The sequence below is a fragment of the Camarhynchus parvulus genome, chromosome 3 (genome assembly GCF_901933205.1).
Source record: "Camarhynchus parvulus chromosome 3, STF_HiC, whole genome shotgun sequence".
Lineage (NCBI taxonomy): Eukaryota > Metazoa > Chordata > Aves > Passeriformes > Thraupidae > Camarhynchus > Camarhynchus parvulus.
The window spans coordinates 28,438,481-28,460,510 of record NC_044573.1 but is presented as its reverse complement, the minus strand read 5'-3'; the positions used below and the strand labels follow the sequence as shown (position 1 = coordinate 28,460,510).

At 40.8% G+C, this 22,030-nt stretch overlaps 1 protein-coding gene across 2 annotated transcripts in view; it reads right to left on the bottom strand.

Annotated features, from left to right (window-relative positions):
• Nucleotides 1-22,030, bottom strand: part of LRFN2 (leucine rich repeat and fibronectin type III domain containing 2) — a 154,634-nt gene that overhangs the window by 16,549 nt on the left and 116,055 nt on the right. For both annotated transcript variants that reach the window (XM_030945433.1, XM_030945435.1), the window contains one exon: nt 18,524-19,916. In XM_030945433.1, coding sequence (XP_030801293.1) covers nt 18,524-19,896 — 1,373 coding nt within the window. In that variant the 5' untranslated portion in view covers nt 19,897-19,916. The remainder of the gene's footprint in view (nt 1-18,523; nt 19,917-22,030) is intronic.

Below are 22,030 nucleotides of genomic sequence, written 5' to 3'. Positions count from 1 at the left end.
AAGTTTCTATAAACACCTGCATAATTTCTCACTCTATAGTGTAAATGTGTGGTAGCCTGCCACAGATTTCACTCAGGTCTTTTTTTCTCATGTGTACTCTGGGTTTGTTGGCAAATGTTGGCCTCTTTATTCTCTAAAGTGTCCAGAACTTTCATAGTCATATTTCTGGTTCCACTGCTATGTGGTTCTTTTTTTTTTTTTTACCTTGCTATGGAATGAATCACTCCACCCTCCCTCCAGCACGAAGACAAATGTGACTGCTGCTCCTGAACATATGGTAGAGTCTAAAAAAAGGGTTATTTGTAGGAGTGTATCTGTATGCATCACTTATCACACTGTCCCCAACGGAGAATTTAAGAGATGATAGCTTCTCTTTTTCTTTCTCAAACTGCTCATGTTCAGCATTTCTCTGTCTACTGCTTTCCAACACACTCATGATTCCTCGAGAGAGGAAAGCCCACTCCCAGTACAACTGGCCTTTTACATATTGCTCAGCAAGCTTGGATTTGCTCTACTTTCAGGGACAAGTTTTATAAGGTTTAAAAACAAATGTAGAGAAGTTTTCCTCCTTTCTGTGTTCATAATTTCTGTGTGACATTATAGAACACTTTCTTGTCTCTGAAGAGAACAACCTGTAATCATATGAAGAGACAGATTTTCAAAGTTACAAATTTCTACGCTGCTCTCAGTTTGAGAGACAAGGTGTTAGCATAATATTTTATCCCAAAGCAATCTTCTCAGATTACAAAGTCTGTCTCCCTCAAGAAGCTGTGGATATCTTCAGTGACCCATGTGATGACACAAAGGGTCATTTTTCTGTGAACATTCACTAGTGTCAGGCAAATACTTTGAGGATTTCAGAAAACTTTAACCAGTATTCAAAAGTAAGTAACTAGAATAGTCTCTAATGGAAATGCTTTCTATAACTCAAGAGACAGCTACAGTGAGTTGAAGGAACAACTGGTTCCATTTTTGTCTATAAGAAAATCCTGTACAGGTAGAGAAGCCTCCTCCAATGGTTCTGGCTGAAATAGATTTAAAGCTTGGTAGAGAAATGGCTGCTGTACTTGCCCACACAAAAATTTAAGTATATGGGTCAATATGACCATAAAAGAAAATGCAGAAGAAATGCAAAGGCATTGGCATTTCTATCTTGTTTTAAATCAGAGTAGACTCATGGGTATGGGCACAGGGGTCCTAGTGAGCTCTCTGGTACTGAGACTGCTCACCCAGTCACAAGCACACTATGTGTTAATAATTCCTTCAGTGATGTTTCCTTCAGCAATTGTTTTAAGACTGAGCTTGTACTCACTAAACCTGGCCTAATCTGTACCACTGCACTGAGCCTGTGATTATTTCTTAAAAGAAATCTGCTCTTGCAATCTTTCACCCCTAGCCTTGCTGGCTTTGCAATGCTTGAGGCCTTCACACTGGCATATCAAGAACAGCAGCAAAGCAGCAGCAGCAAAGAGGGAGATGCTGATAAATGGCTGCAGGGGCCACTGACCATCCCAGAGAGCAATACACCCCAAAAGACACCTCTAGACCAAACCTCTTCCACAATGAACTACAGCACAGAAGGTAGCCTGAAAGGCAGAGGTGTGTCTGCAGTGCTCAAAATATTCTTGGATACAATCCAAGGGACTGGCTAGTGAAGAACCTCCCTGTGTAATGCAAGACAGTGAAGCAAGAAAGAAGTATACATTTTTATATTTTCCCATCTCAGATGCACCCTAATGTAAACTGTCATAATATCCTCTTAGTTTAGTCAAGCACAAGTGCTTTTTTGCAAGCTGTAGCTTGCTGAGATAAAATCAATTCACAAGACTTCAGTGGAACAGGATAGGAGACACTACGTGGATCACAGCTTAATAGCTTACCCAGAGAATAAACAAGGATGGAGAAAGACTTTGATACTGCCATATGCTTTCTGCACTTGTGGACACTGCTTAACGTTTGTTAGGGTCTTTCCTACCAGACTTCCAGACAACCAGCAGTCTCTGAAACAGTCAGTACCTGTTGTTTCCACCAGCCTTACTTTCAGTAACATTTAGGAAGGGCTGGCTACTTGGAGACAAGTACTGACTGAAAGCTTGACAGCCCCTGCCACATCAGTTATAAAGGCTCTGCTCAGCTCTCAAGGAAGACAAGGCCATGTAGTACATTTTTGATACAGCCTAAGATCCATATGACTGCTGTGATGTGACTGCCAGTTAAAGTAATGAGTATTCACTCACAAAAGTTAAGGCAATTGAAATCTTAATGCATACAATTCTAGCATTAGCTTACACAGAGCTGTTTCAGTTTTATTGAACCTGCTGACTTCACCAGAAGACTTTGATTGACAGTTTGACTGCTTTTATGTTCTTGCCTTTGTGGGAAGGGGTGGTTCCCAAATGTTAATAGCAGTATGGGTAGTCATGATCATCTAGTCTGACTTTCTGTTCAGCAGAGTCCAGCACAGGCTGGGGACTTTATCCAGGGATTCTTCCACTGATCCACAGCACTGTGGTTTACTGGGCACGGGGACTTAAGGATTTCTCAGATGATGAAAAGTTGTTGACTCTATGTCTGTCTACTGGTTCATATCACAACATCAAAATGTCACAGCTCATTTCCACTTTGAATGTATAGGTCCTCACTTCAGCCTGAGAAAGATAAAGAGTGGTTTACACATCTGCATATGAAGTAAAAACAACAAGCAAAGAGCAGACTTTGAGGCAGGATGGAGACATAGTTTAGTTAAAGCTGTTGAGAATTATTAAAGTTCTGAAATTTACTTTTGGAAGAATCAGCGGATGGCATGAACTTCTACACTTGTGGAGAGGAGGCAAGGTGTTGTGGAGATTTGGAATATAAAAAATAATCTCATGGGTGATGGATGGTCTGCTACTGGCCAAGATGACTCACTAAATAGTTAATGGCTTTTTATAAAATAATTTTTATAAAATGATTGAAGGACAGACTTGAGAAAGCCCAGGTGGTCACAGACAACCTGTCCAAGGCCAGGAAAAACATGAAGACGAGTATCAAGAGTTTAATTATGGGAAAATATCTAGTGTAACTGGTTGAAATAGAAGAGGACACAAAGACAATATGGAAAGAGGAAGACATTGATATCTCATGCATAAAAGGTTTTTAAATCCAGTTCTAGTGTCCAAAGATAAGTTGTGTTTTTGTATCCAGTCACTTCCACTTGAAACATGTCTGTGACTGTGAGGTACTTCTGTGTGTTATTATCACCATTAAAAGTGACATAGAAAAAGTCCCCTAAGATTTAGCAGCTTTTTCAGAAGGTCACAGGACCACATGAAGACAGAGGAATGTAAACCCAGTACCTTTTCAGCTGAGCAGGTTAGTTTCTGCAGTACTACTCAGTTCTAAAGTGGTTCTACTATCACACGTCAGGGAAGCCAGCACCATTCAGCCCAAGGGTTTTGTGGAGCAGATCTTTAATGCTTTCATGACAAGCCATTTTCAAAACTTTTGTTGTGTAGATGAAACAAAGGTGACCTTTATCCTTTTCTCCATTTAAGGTCAGCAGAAGTTCTCTGATCTACTGATAATGGCACATGATGCCCATGGAGAATATCCCATTGTTACCAATGATTAATAGTTGCATTGCACTCCCCTCAGGGTCACAGCTACTCAACGCCTGAGAATTTGAGAATGATGGAACATCCCGTGTATAGATAAACTCATGAATCCTTCCAAGCCAACAAAAATCACCAGCTGTCTAGGAGGCTCTTCAGAAGCCAGAGTATCATTTTCAGATTAACATGTGCATGTGTCACAAGAGTGGGAAAAGCAGATCACTGATAGGAGGTAATGGAGGAGTAGTTTAAGACTGACTGTCACTTCTAGACTCTCTTCATTGTTGTTCACTTTGCAGAAAGAAAATGTCAGAAAGGCAATAATTTATTGTGCACTCTATCTGTGCCTGTAGCAGACATTTCATTTGCAGTTGTGCTGAGAAGTGCACTCTGAAGCACACGACTTACCCCAAAAACAGCAGCATAATAACATCACGAAGCAGCTTCCAAAAGGGCTGCCTGTGGGAGTAGTGTATCAGTCACTTGGAGATATAGCTGCCGATTTTAGCCACCAAAAGCTTTTATTTCTGGTAGCTCTGTAGAAAAAAATTCATGCATCAAAGAGAGTTGGACTATGTTTAGGCTAATGGATTGTCAGGAAATGGCTCAGCCACAAAAGCTCAGCCTTCCTGGCTGCTCAGATCTCCGAATCACTATGTAGAGACAGAGTCTTGCCCCTATCCTGGCAAAGTGAGGGGCCAATCCTGGTGAGTCCAACTCTTGGGTCCAGCTGAGATGTGGCCCCCAGGAAAGTGAGAGTGGCTCTCACCCCTCTCCAGCTGGGCATGGGAGCTGGCAGGAGGAGAAAAGGCAACCCTCCTTGAGCTGCCTTCTGCAGCCATTGTCTGAACTAAACACTGGAACCTGGGGGTACAGAAACCTCTCCAGGGGAGCCAGGCAGTCTGTTTGTGTAGGTTGACAACTACACTCAACTTCTTTGTAAACAAAACAGAAGGCACGTGAGAGTGCCAAAATGCTAACTCTCTGCTACACACTGTAATTTTCGGCTGTGAAGTTTAACAGAGCTTTTCTGGATTCGTAACAGAAAAGTATCTTGTAGTTCTCAGAAGCTGGAGTTTATGAAAAAGAAATTTGAAATGAAGTAGTTCTCTTTGCATCTTTTGTTCTAATAAGAGTATTCATAGGTTCAAGAAAAAAAGTTAGCCTGTTCAGATATCCATTTTTAAAAATAGAACTTAGGAAGCTTGTTTTTCAGTGAAAACCTTTTAAATATTAATGGAATAGAATATTATTTCCTACATATTTTTCTTACGCCTTCCATAATTTCACTTTTCATTTTGGAGGAAATAGATCTACAATTTTCTGAGGTGTTCTACCTATAGACATTTAGAATTAACAGTGGCCTTATTAAGAAAAGCTCGAATATTTCATTGAGTAGTCAGTCTCTGCAAAGTTTTGGTGCTTATCCAGATCTGACTGAACAGCAGTTAAATTTCCATAGTTTCTAAGGATGAAAAATAGGACTGAAACCCACAGAAAAGTCTGTTCTGCTTCCATTCCTGGCTTGCTCTACAGCAAAAGAAAGCGCCTCATTTTACCTCTGTGGTGGAGTAGAGAATATAGTGGATTTTTTGGGAACTGTGTATGTTAACCCATCCTTGGAAGCAGCATTGAATTTCTACTCTCTGAATCCTCATTGAAGGTTGTTCCACTTGTGATTATCTCAACTGTAGTTACCACGTTTGTGATAAACACATGTATGAGGAGCATCCTATATTGGCTCATGAAACTGTGCCCTACATATATATTCATCTACCTGTGCTCAGTAAAATACTGGTTATCAAAAGAGGTATCTAAATATAGTGGGGTGAGAAGAAACAGCAAAAGGATAAACAGGCAGTCAAATCATAAAACACAGTCTCAAATGATTTATCTAACATTTATCAAACATTTTTAAAGAAAAAATCTATGACAGAAAAGTCAACAGCCATAGATCTCATTGTTCACTAGTTAGCAAAAAGGATCACAGACCTGCAAGCTTGATAATTCCGAATAGAAAATGAAAACAGAAATTTCAGTCTGGCCATAAATTAAATCACAAGTGGGAAAAGAGGATCCAGTCCTGACATGAGGTCTGTTGTGACTTAACACTACTAAGCTCTTGATTTGTAGAAAAATCCAGAGGGGAACAAAAGGAAAAGAAGTAATACCTTAAGCAAAGATGGGAACAGAAAGGGGGAGTAAAGGTAAAGAAGGTTTTTTCCACCCAAAATTGATCTCTCTGCCTTCATGTACCTTTCTATGTGCTCATGTCACCCTTTTCAGATTTTATCTTCCACCTTCATTCCTCTGCCTTTAGCTAAATGTTGTGCAGCTCTCTGCCTTTTTGAACTGTCATTAAAACAAGGTGTAAGAGACAGTGCTGCAGTTAAACAGCAATGTGTGTCACCTGCTGAGCAGTGCTGTCACTGCCAGCAAAAACACAAAACATCACACACTCAAAATTGGGCAAAACATCTCAGAATATGTAAGACGGCCTTTTTGTTTCACCTGTAGCAGGGAGGGTGCAGTTGGGATGGTACAAGTGTGGTATCTACTGCTACTGTCAAGAAAAGGCTGACAAATGTGATGACTCCCAGGGCAGAAGCTTCAGCTGGAGGTTTTTAGCTTCTGCAGCTGTGACTGTGTGAGGCAGAGCTGTTTGGTTTGTGTCTGGCAGATGGACTCGTTACCTGTGCCAAACAATTCCCCCAAAGGAGCTTGTGTAAAGTATTTTGCATTACTTGGATGTCTCCTGGACCACGTGCTCAAAGCTCCATGCAGTAACGTTGGATGCTAGTAAACCCATGGTACACTTTGACTGCAAAGTTGATTGGATATCTCAAACTAAACATAATTTTAGTATTAAAATAGGAGGTTCTGCTAGATCAATTTTTTCTTGCCTCTTGTAAGAAAAATGAAAATGAAAGCTGTAGGTGTGGGGATCCACAATGTTCTTCCTCTCCCTGGTACCTGTGAGGGGTGCTCTGTGCCCAGCCCTTGCTCTGCTCCTCCACCATGTCCTCTGCTCCTTTCCCACTCACCCACGAGCAGCTGCCTCCTCTCCCTGCACAGTCCAGCCATTCCTTTGCCACTGAAGGAGGTGAAAGCAGGGACAATATGGGTTGAAAGGAGGAGCTCTCTGGTGAAAGGGGAAAGAGCAAAGTGAATGTGGTGAATTTATAGAGCCTTACATCCAGGAGGAGAGTAACTCCTCAAGGGGCATGATGTATGGTGGAAATGGCACTGTCATTCCAAAAGCTGTAAGAGATTGATAGCAACACTTCCACATTTCCATACGAAATGGTTTTTTTTTTTTTTCCAATAAGCAAACAAAACAACTGTTATGGAGAATTTTCAGTTTACAGAAACAGATGTTACAATATTGGTATTTCCCATGGGAGAGGTATTCCAGTGTTTGTTCCATTTTAAACAGGGCTAGAAAATAAAACTGAGTTGATGCATGGTTTGTTTCTTCATAGCCATTGCAGAGGCAGGTGTTTGGAGGGTGTGCTAGACAGATGTTGCACATTGCTGCAATGACTGGAAGATCAATTACCATAGATCTGGGTTTTTAAAATCAGTTTTTAAATCTGATCCTTGTTCAATGTCAAGAATAGTCAATACATTGTGGTTCTGCCCCATTATATGCCAGATTAAGGTTTGCTTTGGCTAAACTGAGGTACTAGCTTCAAAATTTCCCCACAATAACATCTTTTGTTTGGGAACTAGTAAATGTGACCCGATTTAAAAAACAGCCTGCAGCACTTTTGAGTATAAGCCTCCCTGTCAGCAAGCTTCACTGGGGTTGGGCAGAGGAGACAAAAATGGCAGGAGTCAGGAAAACACAGATCATGTTCTCAGAGACTTTAAGTAGGAGGGACTCCTGTAAGTTTCTACAGCTTTTCTTGGACTCCCTTTGCTACCTTGAAACCACAGAAAGTTTCTGGACTGAAATCACATAAAGAGGGTAGAAAACAGGATTTAACCTAGTGTAGACATATATGGTTTCACTAAGTAATGGGTGTGAATCCCAGCAAGCACGTTAACCCGGCCCTTAAATGGGGAAGTACAGGCAGCAGCAAACTGTCAGGAGCTGTGTCAGAATAGAAGCTGTTTAGGAACAATGAAATAAAGGATTTAGTCTGAAAAATACTCCAGCATAATTGGTTAATTAATCCACAGCCAATACAATTACCTATGAAAGAGCCCATATAAGGAAATATCCATGAAAGAGGCCAAATAGGGAAAAAGAGGAAAGGTGGACCAAAAAAATGATACTCTGTTACAGTGAGAAGAAACCTTACCTCCTGAAAAAACAAACAGCTAAAACCTCATATGCTTTCACTAGGCAGAGTTTGTGTAGCACAAGGTCTTCACCCCACACCAACCTATTGCTGTACAAAGGTGCAGTACTGTGCCCTAATTTGGGACTCCTGCAGTCCCTCAGGTTTTTGTTAATACTCTTCACAAGTGGGAGTCCTGCTCCCAGTGTTCATTTCATCTTTCCCCTTGCAAAGAGTTCTTCACCTCATAGAAATTGCCAGTGTCCCCAGAGTAAAAAAAAACAGCAAACAATTTAAACTAGTAGCCATATATATAGCCTTGTGTGCTCAGTGGGGGTCATACCCCTAGGCAAATTATACAAGAGACAGAAGTACTTCTGCACTGTTTTTTTCTAGCAAAGGGATTGCAGCATTTCTAGCACCACTGAGAGTGCAGGAGGTTTGTCTGACACCACCCAGAGAAGACAGAGCTGTCCCTGCCCCTCTCTTCAGCCAGCAGCCTGGGACAGCAGCCAGCCTGGGCTTTATGAGTGCCTGGGCTGGAGGGGCCAGGCCTGAAGGTGACTCCAGGTGCCTGTTCCTTCTTCTGCCTGCTCAGGGGCTGCCACATCATCGAGTGAATCAGCAACCAGAGGAGGCTGCAAGGACCCAGGGGTTGAGGAGAGAAGCAGGGGTCCTCTTGGTTTTGTTGCCTGCTCAGCTCACAAGAACATTTGGCCTCCTTTCAGGGCTAGAAGGGAAGAGTCACAGAGAGATAGGACAGTTCCAAGCCAATTTCTTTTCTCTTCCCCTCTCCCACTGCCCAACCTTGGCAGCACTGTTAAATTCCTCCCCATGGCACTTCCCGGCTGTGAAAATCCACACTGCAGCAGAGAGAAGAGCAGGCATCAAGCTAGTGACACATCCTCACCTGAGAGTAACCAAGCTGAAACTCTGCCTCCAGGCACCCAAATTAGCCAGATTCAAGTGCATTTGGACACTGCCAGCCGTCCCAAGGCTGCAGTTCAAGGAGCGTGGGGGCTGTGCTTGTTTCTCATTCTGAGGCAGCCTGCTGGAGCAGAGGCGTGCCCCACACTCCCAGTGCCAGCAGAAGGACTGATTCACCAGGCCTGACTCTCTGAGGCAATCTGCCAGACGACAGAGCTGCTGCTGGGGTGTCTTGATGCTGTCAGCTGCCCATATGTCTACTGGGCAGCTACTGCCTGTGCAATCCCCACTCTGAGAGAAAAATTCAGAGCACGGTTTGGGATATCTGCATAAGAGCCAATTAGTTCCACAAACTAAGCCGATTAAATAAACAGATAATTAAAAAAAAAAGTATTGGGTTGAGCAAATAGCACTTTTATTTGTTTTCTAGTCAAAACGAAGTAAATTATGAGACAATAAATATATTACAAAACTTAGGCAAATTCAAAGTGATGGAAGAGGAAGGGGAGGGACGACAGATGGGCAAATACAGTATGAATTCACACCTAGTGCTGGCTGTCTCAAACTGTTCATCTCTGCAAATAAACTAATCTGTAAACCAGGAGCAGCTGAACAAAAGAGGCTTAGGGCATATCCTTACCTTGCTGTCTCCAGGGATTGTTCAGCCACCCTAAGGCATGGCTGTAGCCATGTAGTGGATGGACTATTTCCTATCCAGGGATGCCAGATTTACATCTTTCTTCCTTGCCCAGCATAAGTGCCTCCATCTCTGCTGTTGTGGCACACAGGCAATTTTGCTTCCACTCTGTGGTGCCCTCTGCCAAAACCTGCTTCCTTTCTGGACAGAGCCACTTTATTGGATTCTTAACAAATGTCCTAGGACCTAATATGATCATGCTGTGACTCTGAGAGGTCAGTAGAGCTGTGACAATAGAGCAGATCAGCCTGCTGGCTGGTCTGCTTTTCTCTGCTATGAAAATCAGAACATTTCATTTTAAACATATGCAATTCTCAATGGCATTATAGTTTCAAGGTTTCTTTAGATGAAAGTACTAGCCTGCTATCCTCAGCTAGGGCTGGATTACCATTTTGCTAGGCCCTATTACAGATTATTATGGATTACAGGGTACATGTCTGTACTGTCCTCATATTAGACTGCAAAACAAGACACATTTGGGGGAAAGGGTGGCATGACAATGAAATAACCCATATCTTATTTTCAAAGACATCCACTACCTCATATTTTCTTTCTTTACTAGTCGAAATTTGAGCTATATTTCTCCTGTGCCCTTTTAAGAACATAGAAAAGATAAATTACTTGTAGTACAAGCCTTCATTGAAAACCTACAAGTACAGAAATTACACGGAGCATGAACCTGATTTCTGCCTAAAATTTTAAGTTCCTCAGCTTGTCTGAATTCCCTTCTTTCATCTTTCCCTAACCAAAGCATTAACACAAAGACTGCTCACCATCAACATCCCAACTGAAGCCCCAAAATAGGTTTAAATGAGAAGCAAGTGTCGCTTTCAGCTTGCACTGTATCATCTGAAAAGAGACTTTTTCTCAGTCTGAGTGCAAATGTTTTGCTCAGAAAACCTGCCTTTTATAGGCAGCTCCAAAAACAACCAGACTCATAAGGGCTAAAGCTAATGAAGACTTTATAATATCATTTATTTAGTCTAGTGTATTCTTCTCTCTTTTTTTATTTTATTTTTCTAGTGCTGGGTCTTTTTTCAGTTCTACATTTTTAAGTCATTTCTCTTGGAAAACAAGCTGAATCATTGCTATTATGTGTTAGTGTTTATCGGTTCCATCATTGTACAAAAAAGTAGATTTTCTTCTGAAAATAGCCTGAGCCTACAAGCAGAAAGCCTGGTGTGAAAGAGAAAGGGTACAATGGGAAATTCAGAGCAAGCAATTAGGTAGGTAAGTCTGCAGCTATGCCAGTGAAATAAGGCACTATGTTCTGGCTGTGTTTGTAATTTTGACTTATTCTTTCCCTGTCATCCTTTTTGTCCCATCTCATGTATGTGATAGATAAAATAGTCCTACATAACTAAATGAATATAATTGCTTGCACAACCCTCAAAACAATATTCACAGTCAGAGCTCAACTGTTCAGCACTGGAAAGACAAGGAGAAACAAGAGCCTACTGCAGCAGGAGCAAGAGCTCTCTTTGAGGACCTCCTACCAAGAATCTAAAACCACATCAACTTTGAAATGGGTAGAAAGGCTGTCCAATGACTTCAGATGGGAGCTGTATGGGGTGGGGTGTCAGAAGGCTGGGGAGGTACGAGCTGTCAAGGCACCCTCTTTCACCTGCCTACAGCCTGGAACCTGCACGTGAGCAAGTGGGAGCTCAGTTGAGCAGAATGATCTCAGACTGGCAAGGCAAATTTTAGTAATGTGGTGTTTTAGAGCACAATATGCTTTTAAGCATTTTTTTTCATTTGTAACTCTATTGCAAACCACCTGTGGATAAAAACAAATCATCCTCTCCTTCAAGCAGGTATTTTCCAGCCATTACTTTTACAATTGGTTCAACACCCTTGGAGGAGATTTCTAAGTAGTCTGAATTGGTGGTGGTCCAGTTGAAATGAAGGGTGAAGTGAGGGGAGGGAGGATGTTCTTGGCTGCAGATTTAGAAACACTAGGAGTAGTTGTCACACTCTGTGGTTGCTGATACCTTTTCCATTCCTCCTAAAAGGACCCAGATATCAGTAAATGTGACCCAAAATAAAGAAGATATTAGAGTGGATCTCTGACACCAACTAGAATCAATGGATGAGCAGCAGAGAGGAAAGGAGTATTGGGAACTTGCTGCAATGATAATGCAGAGATCAAGTAGAGACTCTTGGGTGGTTAAATATGCATTACATATACAAATAATGGACATGGTAAAGATTTTAATTTAGAGATCAAATTGTTGACTCACCTGAAGCTAAAGAAAAGTCTTATTTCAATGTTTCATTTTGGCATCAGATGTATAAATTTTTATTGCAATAAAGGCTGTAAGGGGCAGATATTGGCACTTAGGTGCAGAGCATCTGAGAGAGGGGATGTGGCAGATGTTATGGGCAAGAATTAGCTCATCCTGAATTCCTCTCCAGTGAAAATGCTCAGCCTTACTGAGCTGAATTAATAATTGGTAACAGAGATTAAACAAGGTACCACTGTCTTATGCTGAATCACAGCATTACAGAATATTCTGGGTTGGAAGGGACTCACAAGGAGTCCAACTCCCGGCCACGCACAGGACTGCCTTAAAAATCACACAATGTACCTGAGAGCATTGTCTAAAGTGATTCTAATTTCCTTTCTATGTTGCGCAACACCCCTAGATGTGGGGTGAGATGAGAATCAGGCAATTTGCCTTCAAATTCAACTCCTTAGGCTGAGTTTGGGGGTAGAGTTGTCACATACAACTTCTCCACAGGCCTCAATAAATGTTATTTGGCAGGAGTTAAACTTTGAAGGAAATGGGAATGCCTCCAAGCTGGGAGCAGGCGCTGTCCTGCCCTGCCCTGCCCTGCTCTGCTGGGGCACTGCAGAATGGTCAGCAGCAGTGCAAGCACTTGCTCATGAGCCCTCACATACATCTCACATGCTCATGGCAGGGGTATATCTCCCCTATGGATAAGAGGCCATTTAGTATTTTGCATTTCTGTGTCAGCTATCAAACAAGAAAATGGTCTGGGCAGCATCCACATGGTCGGGCTCTGCTCATCCTGAACTGGACATGCTCTGACCAATGGATTCCTCATAATTTTCTGTGATTCTTACAAGCATCAAATGGATGATAGTTTTTCACAAAAATCTAGGATGAATTTAGGGACATGACTGAGATGTACACCTACTTTTCTTGCATATATTTTCTTTTAATATATATATTTCATATCATTTTATGGTAATACATGTATTTTTTCTCCTTTTCACTACATTTTCTTATTTATTCTTTAAATATTTCTCATATTGCAAGGGAGGGTGGGGTGGTGGGAAAAAAACAAGCACAAAAAAAATTCAAACAAAAAAACCCCAAAAACCAAAAAACAACTGTCATTGTACTTGCCCCAGCAAAAAAAAAGAAAACAAAAAAAGGCTAGATGAAAATGTTTCCAGCAGACACAAATAAAACCCCACAATCCCAGAATACAAGCATCTGTAAAGCAACTTCTTCATTATGACTGATACCTTGCAGCAAGCTTGCACCTGCTGAGGGTACTCCAGAAGTCAATACACACTCCTGCTCCAAGCCATTCTCAAATGATCTGAACTACCAAATGTCCATGCCAGACTTCCCTCTGCACTGATTATATAAATTTTACTTCCCTTTGGAATGTGGTTTCCTGGTTTTATTTTTATAAATTGGCGCTCTCTACCTGTCAAATATGAAAGATTAATATATGCTGATTAACATCTTCATGTGCTGTCCTCCCTCCTAGTTGTTATTTAATTTAATGTTTAAATATGTAAATGCTTTGGTCAAATCAAGGGTTGTATCCTGCATATAATGCAACTGGAATAGCTCAGCTCATATGCTGAGGATAAGTGGGAATTTTGCTCCAGGTGTGAGCCGTGGAGGCAGGTCACTGCCTAATGAGGTTGGAGATGGGTAGAACTGAAAATTGGGTAGAAGCGTGGCAGACGTTTATCTGAAAATATTTATTTGTCTGAGCCCAGTGACCAAATCACAAGGATAGATATTTGGGTCTTTCAGAATAAATGAATCCTCTCTCTTTTCCAAAGCTAACAAGCACTGTGTGTTTCCAACTTTCCTCAGACACAAAATTGCATAAACACACTTTGCTACAGCATCAGGCTGTTGAGACAATTTGCCCTACCAGCAACAGGATCGGGCTTCCTCTGTTTTCAGTCTTGAGCTGGTAGATCTCCACACTATAGGCTTTCCTTGCAAGAAGCATTAGACAATGGCATCCTCTCTGATGTCAGTGTGGCACTGCTGCTTGAGAGCCTCCTTATGTGAATTAGATATTCCTGAAGTCTGCAGCACCTCAGTCATGAAGCACTTTCTTATTGACATGCACTTGACTAGAAGAGTGCATGGGTATATTTATACCACCATGCTGAGGGAAATTCAAGCTCAGTTAATTACTTCCTCCCTAGTTTAAAGTATCCATGAGTGCAAATGCTGAAGCTATTTTTTACTCATGAAGAGGAACCAAACAATCACCTGCAGATTGCTAAACGGCAGCCAATATTTAACTGAGAGGTGACAGGATAGTGGGGATCTCTGTTCAGCCACCCTGTAAAGCACTTGCGGTAAAAGGAGCTGTGTAAATATAAATAATTATTATATTGTTTAAGTAATCAAATCCATGGCACCATTGTTTAAATAAACTGGAGATGTGGAGCCATTTATTCAGATTTTAATGTTTCGACTGCCTGCTACATAAAATATATATTTAAAAAATAAGCTTTCAGAAACATATAAAATACTTTTTTTCCCAGTGCAGAATTTATAAGTTAGGGAGACTATAACACTACAGTAATTCTTAATTTGTACAGCTGTTTTCATCACTTTTACTATGAAATACCACAAAATAAAACAGACCTAAATGTCTTATAAATCTAATGGCAGTGTTGCACTTCAGATGCACATTTTTAAATGGCTGCATCTTTGCTTTAATTCAAAACACAGCCAGAAGGCTCAGTATGACCTGGGAAGTTCTACAAAACACTTGCAGATTTATTCACTTTTGAAAAAGTGGTGAAAGTATATATTACAACAATGCCTGCCAGCCAAAACTGAGACTTGGTCCCCCATCATGTAGGGTGCTCTATGCATGAAAAAAACCACAGTCTCTCTCCCCAGATGCCTTACTTGAATTCAAGTGTTGCAGTTATGCAATCCTCCATCTTAATCATCCATAACTATCCCTGTTGCTGCAGACCACATAATGACTTCAAAACAAGTCTCCCTCTTTATTTATGGAGGCTCCTGGTTCCATAATATTTTCTAATGTTTTTATCCCCACGAAGCAAGGTGGTGCTGTCACCCAGGTTACAGATGGGAAACTGAGGCTCAAAGATATTATTTTCTAAACATTTATATTTCATTTCAATTCCTTATTCAAAATGAATTAGGCTTACCAGTGCATGTGTCGCACTGATCTTAAGAGTGATGCTTTTACATATCTAAAACACTTTGGAGTCCTGACTGAAGGAAGTAGGTAAGATCTTTATGACAGAGGAGGTTTCCTAGTGTTCACTCCTTTAACTCTGAGTCCAAGGACAGAAATTTCTTTGTAGACCATGGTCTTCTTCCATATCTTTCTCTATTGGACATTGGTTACTCTTTCTGCATGTTTTTCCTTCAAATAAGGAGTGATTTTCAGTTCTGCAATTTGTAACAAGCTTCTGGTCTTGGCTAAAAGTGATTTACTAGTCCTGGTGTTGGTATTACAGAGAAGATGAAAGAATGGGAAGACTGCTGCATTAAAATCCACAGAATGCAGATCCAGGACCTACTCATTTAATAACAATCAGAAATATGCACCCTGATTGCATTGAAAGAGATAAAAACCTGCTGTGAGCTTGAGCAAAGGCCCTAAGATAGCAAATACAAGGCAAGGTCAGATGAGAAAGCAGACAAACAGTGCTCCTCCAGCTAATCTTCATTATAATGGCATTGGTATATCCAAAGCCAAACTTCACATTCTGGTTCCATTTCAGCTCAGTGCAAATGGGAGGCTCAGCAGACAACATTTGCCAGAATGTCCCAAAACTTGAATTTTAATTGAACCATTGCACCCTACTGTAGTCCCCTTTTGCACCATCCTACCAGTGGAAAATCACAGCTGTCATGGAAGGGGAAATGGGACTGATGTCCTGGGTAATGATCAAGAGAAATGTTGATATCAGCGGGGAGGGGAGAACTTCTGCTTTCACTCTTTCACAATGAGTACAATGTCCATGAAAAATTCTTAGCAGACAGAGCAGCTGATTTCTGTTTTTTGTGCACACATTTCTTGCTGGTGAAGCAGGATTCCTAAAAGCTGAGCACAGCTGATGTGTCTTAGTCCTGGAGTACCGACTGTCTTAGCGTATATTAAGCGCCCATCATTTTAGCAGCTAAGCAGTATCACATCTCATTTAGCACATACACAGCATTTTATGGAGCAGAGCACTGTAGAACTCCTTTTCCCTTAGGTTTTTCCACACACTCATTGTAGTGATATGCATCTGACCAATTAAAGCAAAACAGCTTTAGTTAATTAACTCTAAGGGACTGAGTGGTTCCCTGACTGGAAGTTGTAAGGACTGGTTTTGATATTATGAGTACCATTGATTAACTCTCAGACTCTGGACAATCACTTCATCTTTCTAGGCTTCATTTCTCCCTGGTGCAAAATGCAGAGAGGGAAAAAAAAAAAGTTTTCTTTGGTGAAGTGCTTTTGAGAACTGTGAATGAAAAGAACTATGCATCATCAGTGAATCCTCAAAAAAGGCCTGATGGGAGATTTTTCAAAATAACACTTCCTCACTGAGCTGCTGGAAAAGTGAGCCACAATAAAATAAAGCAGCAAAGGACCAAAACCTCACTGGGAGATGGAAGTGGGGACATGATAAAAACTTTTATGGGTGCCTAAAATCTTGACAGCAACTTTTTCTTCCAGACCAGGCTGACAAGATGCCATCTTTCTTCACTGTGGCACCCAATTCTCACCCATCCAGCTCCTAGGCTGCATGTCAGTGCTTTTGGATGGTTTGTTTTTTTTAACCCTGGCCATCATCCTCTCTAGAAAATTGACACATCCAACCACTTCAAACATCTGACAACCCCTGCAAACTTCTCTTTCTGGTTGCAGGGATATTCCTGTTCACTGAGCCAAATTAATTTTTCAATGAACATATGACTTATACATCTTTCAGAGTGTTTTTCAGCCTTACACTGTGCTTAAGATCTTAATTACTGCTGAGCTTCTGTTGAAAGCATTGCCTTGGGGAAAAAAATTGCAGTAGCATGTTTTCTTCCATTCTATTCCTAATACTGTATCCTTACTTTATCTTATCCTTTCATTCTGCTTAATTCTACATAGTTGCACTTCCCAAAGATAACACACTGGTTCCACTGTACATTAGCCAGAGCAAAAGAAATAATTTTCACTTTCTAATTGATTTATTTCAAGATATTTTTATAATTGAGGAATGGAGGTGGACAGAACTGAATTTCCTCAGATTATTTCAGTATTTGAATAAATATCCTTTTAAAATGTTTTTTGGACTTGCTGGTCAATATTCCTGCTTTTGGCAATGAGTGAGTAAATTTGGAGTAGCTAAATTGATCACTTTATTCTTTCTGTTCTACAACTGACTCAGATAAAAGCATTGTTGGCACAAAATTCTGTCCATATCAGCTAAACATTCTGTTCTGGAGAAGCTTTAAAATTAGGTTTCATTGTAGAAGAAGGGTGAGACAAAAATGTCACATGAATGTTTACTACCTCTCCTTTTGACTTCCTCATGCTGAAGAAAACCACCCTGTGGTAAAGAAGAAAATAACAAGGCTTGTTGTGGGATCTGGAGGCCAAGTACCATGACTTGATGAATGCCTCGGCTCTCCCCGCAGGCAGCAGGAGAATAGAATAGCCATCAGGCAATAACACCAAACCTACCATGGAAATCAATGCCTTTGACTATATTTTGGCCACAGTTTATTCTCAAACTGTATTCAAACCCCAAATCCCATTATATCTCTACCAGATCAAATCTTTCTCCACTGCTTCAGGATGCTTATAAAGCTATAAGAGTTGATATGTTTGGTTCTATTTTTTCCATGAGATTCTGACTTTTGCTGATAGACCATATACAACCAAAGATATAGTTCAGTTCAATGACACTTTGCAATAAAAAGGAAGGACAAGGTGGCTTCTAGGGATTCAACACTAGCATGAATATGTCAATCATTCTTCCATTACACAAGGAAAAAACAGTAGTAGTGCTTTCCTGTACTGCTCCTACACATTTTTAGTCCCTAAAAATTTATTGCTGCTTCACTGCAAGTGTGATTCCTGCTTTACATCATTTGAAGTCAGAGGAGTTGTAGAACTGGAAGATCATAAGGAAGATTCAGGGTTTTCTTTTGAAATTATATCCACCTCTTCTTGCATTTAATATGGTATAAAAAAACTAAGTGCTCCAAAGTTTTCAGCCATTTCAGTTGTGTAGAACAGATGTTAGTGAAATAAGAAACAAACTTTTTCATATAGGTGAAAAATGTCTTGTTAGCAACACCAAATCTTGAATCACAGAATAATTAGAGCCTGTGTTATGGGTAGACAGCACAAACTTCCTCCCACGTTGCTTCCTCTCTAAGTAGTCTGTTTCAATCCCACCTACAGGAGGTGGAAAGGGAAATTTCTGACTTCTAGTCTTCAAGTTTTCCTTTCTTTGTTAAGCCTACTAAGGAGGCTACCAACTGCAGCACTATTTTTTCCCAAATTGAAAATTTTACAGAAAACAGCTGTTGGAAAATGAGTACTACAGAGATTTGCAATATGTGGCTTGGACAAAAAAGCAATGAACAGACCAACAGGCAAACTGACAGAGAGAATACAAATTTATCAAATACCACAAATGCTACCGGTCACAGCGCCACCTCAGTTCCAAATCAGTAAAAAGTCAAAGAGCAAAAGATTTATGTTGATTTCCACCCCCTGCCATCATCAGAGGACCAAACAAAAAATGCATTTACCTGTAGATCAGGACTTCATCATCCGAGCAGTTATACTGCAGCTGATACATTTTTACCCGAGGGGCCGACTTGCTGACTGTCCACTTGACCAAAGCTGAGGTAGTGGTCACATCTGACACCAGGACAGCCCTTTCTGGGGGACCTTTTGTTTCACCACGATTGGACTTGGTGGAGCTGGTGATGTCCGAGAGCCTGGATTTCGGTGGAGCTGCTTTGCCTGTGCCGTTGCTGAGATGGGGGAGCTGGACAATTGAGAGTTCAATTGTTGCAGTCGACTCTCCTGCAGCATTGGCTGCTATGCATGTGAAAGTTCCGTAGTCCTTGGAGGTGGTGATGTGTATATCTAGGGTGCCATTGTCGTAGACAGCCGTTCTGGAGGAGTTTCCAATGAGACGGTCATCAGGGGCCACCCAGTGAATGATGGGAGTGGGATCCCCAATGGCTTTACACTTCAGCGTGGCAGTTTGCCCTTCCAAGACCAGCAGCTTGTGAGTATGTTGTGTAATAAGAGGGGGCTCACAGACAAATTCCTCCTCCCGTACGTACCAGAAGTACCTTCCCTTCAGACTTGGAGGAGAAGCACAGGTTTCCATATCGTCGTCTCTGTCAAGCCGCCTTAACCACAGCAGCTCACAGTTGCAATGCAGTGGATTTCCCCCAAAGCTGAGGGACAGAGGTGGCGAAAATGGGGTAACAACCAAAGGAATTACTTGTGATCTGGCAAATATAGGGTCAGGGGGGAGCTTCTGAAGTCTGTTGGATGTTAGATCCAATCTGGCCAATTTCTGAAGATCTGCAAATGTCCCCTCTGTTATATAATCTATTAGGTTGTGATCTAAACTGAGCTGGTGCAAGTTTATCATCTTTCTTATAGATTCCCAGGGAATGCTTCGGAGGTTATTGTAGGACAGGTCTAAGTCTTCCAATGTCAGTAAAAAATCCTCAAAGGCGTCATCAGAAATGCTGCTTAGCTGGTTGTTGTTTAAAATCAAATGCTGAAGGTTAATTAAACCTCTTAAAGTATCCTCTTCAATCTCAGGCAACCTGTTGCTGTCCAGATGTAAAGACCGAAGGCTCTCCAAGTCGGTGAAAGAGTAGGGCTGTATGTAACTAATGGTGTTTCTGGACAAAGTAAGGTCAACAAGTCCAGACATATTGGCAAAATCTTGTCGGCTGATATTGATAATGAAGTTGCCCCCAAGACGGAGTTCAACAGTCCTTCGATCTATGTCCAGCGGTACAAAAAGGAGACCCTTGGAGGGACACAAAGTCCCCAGTGACTCAGACAGGTTCTGACAGACACAATATTTGGGACAAGCGTTGACTGTGACAGCCATTCCAAACACCAGGATGCCGCAGAGCAATTTTTCCATTGTAAATCACGCAACAGTACCTGGAAGAAACAAAAAGAGTGAAAAGGAACATCAGCAATTATGATATACTAGTTATGATACCTTTCTTCTTATGTTTTGTCTAACATCTACCTCCAGAGAGACTTTGTAATGCCTTCTCTCAGGAGTCACACCAAAAGGCATCAGCCCTCCAGGATGGGACAGTTATGTGTTATAAAAACATGATAAAATCCTTTCTTCCTTCCTTCCTTTCTTTTTCTTTCTTTCTTTCTTTCTTTTCTTTCTTTCTTTCTTTCTTTCTTTCTTTCTTTCTTTCTTTCTTTCTTTCTTTCTTTTCTTTCTTTCTTTCTTTCTTTCTTTCTTTCTTTCTTTCTTTCTTTCTTTCTTTCTTTCTTTCTTTCTTTCTTTCTTTCTTTCTTTCTTTCTTTCTTTCTTTCTTTCTTTCTTTCTTTCTTTCTTTCTTTCTTTCTTTTTCTTTTTTTTCTTTCTTTCTTTTTTTTTTTTCTTTTTTTCTTTCTTTTCTTTCTTTCTTTCTTTTTTCTTTCTTTCTTTCTTTCTTTTCTTTCTTTCTTTCTTTCTTTCTTTCTTTTCTTTCTTTTTTCTTTCTTTCTTTCTTTCTTTCTTTCTTTCTTTCTTTCTTTCTTTCTTTCTTTTTCTTTCTTTCTTTCTTTTTCTTTCTTTCTTTCTTTCTTTCTTTCTTTTTTTTTCTTTCTTTCTTTTTCTTTCTTTCTTTCTTTCTTTCTTTCTTTCTTTCTTTCTTTCTTTCTTTCTTTCTTTCTTTCTTTCTTTCTTGTCTTTCTTTCTGTCTTTCGTTTCTCCCTTTCTCCCTTTCTGTCTCTCTTTCTGTCTCTCTTTCTTTCTTCTACCACAGATTGCAAGGCTTATTAAAAATCCTGAAAGATTTCATTTGAAATAGTGTCTGCTTTGGGAGTAGAAGCTAGAATGAGTATCTATAATAATTACTTTCTGCTGCATAATAATGTGCAATTAGTTTTAGGGTTGAAGCAGCTGACTTTATGGATAAAAATAACTGCATTTTCACCCTTCAGTAATGTGGTTAATAATGACCATGTAATTATCTGGCCAGTTCTGGGGCAAGTCACTTGCCCACTCATAATAAAATTAATGATAGACAGCATTAGAAGCAGAAATCACTTGTATAACTGCCACCTGGTTTCACCCTGTGCTCAGCCAAACCATGGAAAGGGTGACAGCATCTAGCTCCAAAGAGAAGGGATTCAGGGGAAGACAGTGCTACCTTAGGCCCCTGGCAAGTTTTTGACAACTACATGCTCTCAAAATGGAACCCCTACTGTTGTAGTGACAGTGAAGCTGTTGGCCATCTTCATGGCCCCCCCTTGCATGTCAATTCCTCCTTGCACCACTATCTCCCTTTTTTCTGATTTCTCACACACTTTTCCAGCTTAAACTGCAAGGGTGCGTCTTTGAAGGATAAACAAAACTCATGATTGGGCTGGCTTGGAGAGACAATTGTGGCTGGGAGAAGATGAAGCTCTGCTTCAGGTTTGGGAATATTTACTTACACAGGTCTGCTGACATTCTTCCCACATGAGCAGGATATAGGGAAATTTGCTTTCTTTCTGGTTATCCCCTTCCCAGAGCCTGCTATCTGGCAGGGCTGAAGAATGGGTAGATCATTCATTACTGGCCCTCATTCTCCTTCTGAGGAAAGGGGCAGGTAGACAAAAAGCCATCTTTTTGTAAGGGCTCTCCCAGGTGTTTTTTGCTAGGATGGTGTGCACCACTCTCCAAGCACTGTTTGGTCTATGCCATATCCCTTCCCAACATGCAGGTGCTCACACACTTAGCAGTTTCTTGGCATGTGTTTTGAGTTATTAAACCCCCAGTAAGATACACCAAACACAAAACAAAAACTATCACTTCTACAATTTTTAAGAACTCTTTAAAGAGGTCTTGCTCTGCCTTCTTGTGAAAGGAATGGCTTAGGGCATAGGCCCCTAAGGGCTTATGTTTGGGGATCTGCCCAAAACTTCTCCATTCATGCCCTGGGTAAGGTGGCTTGGTATGTCCTCTCTAGGATATGCAAGATGAGTCAAAAAGAAGGAGCTGTAGAAATGCAAGATGCTATGAGTGCTGAACTATGTAGAGTGTGTTCTTTATGGCAAGGTTTTCT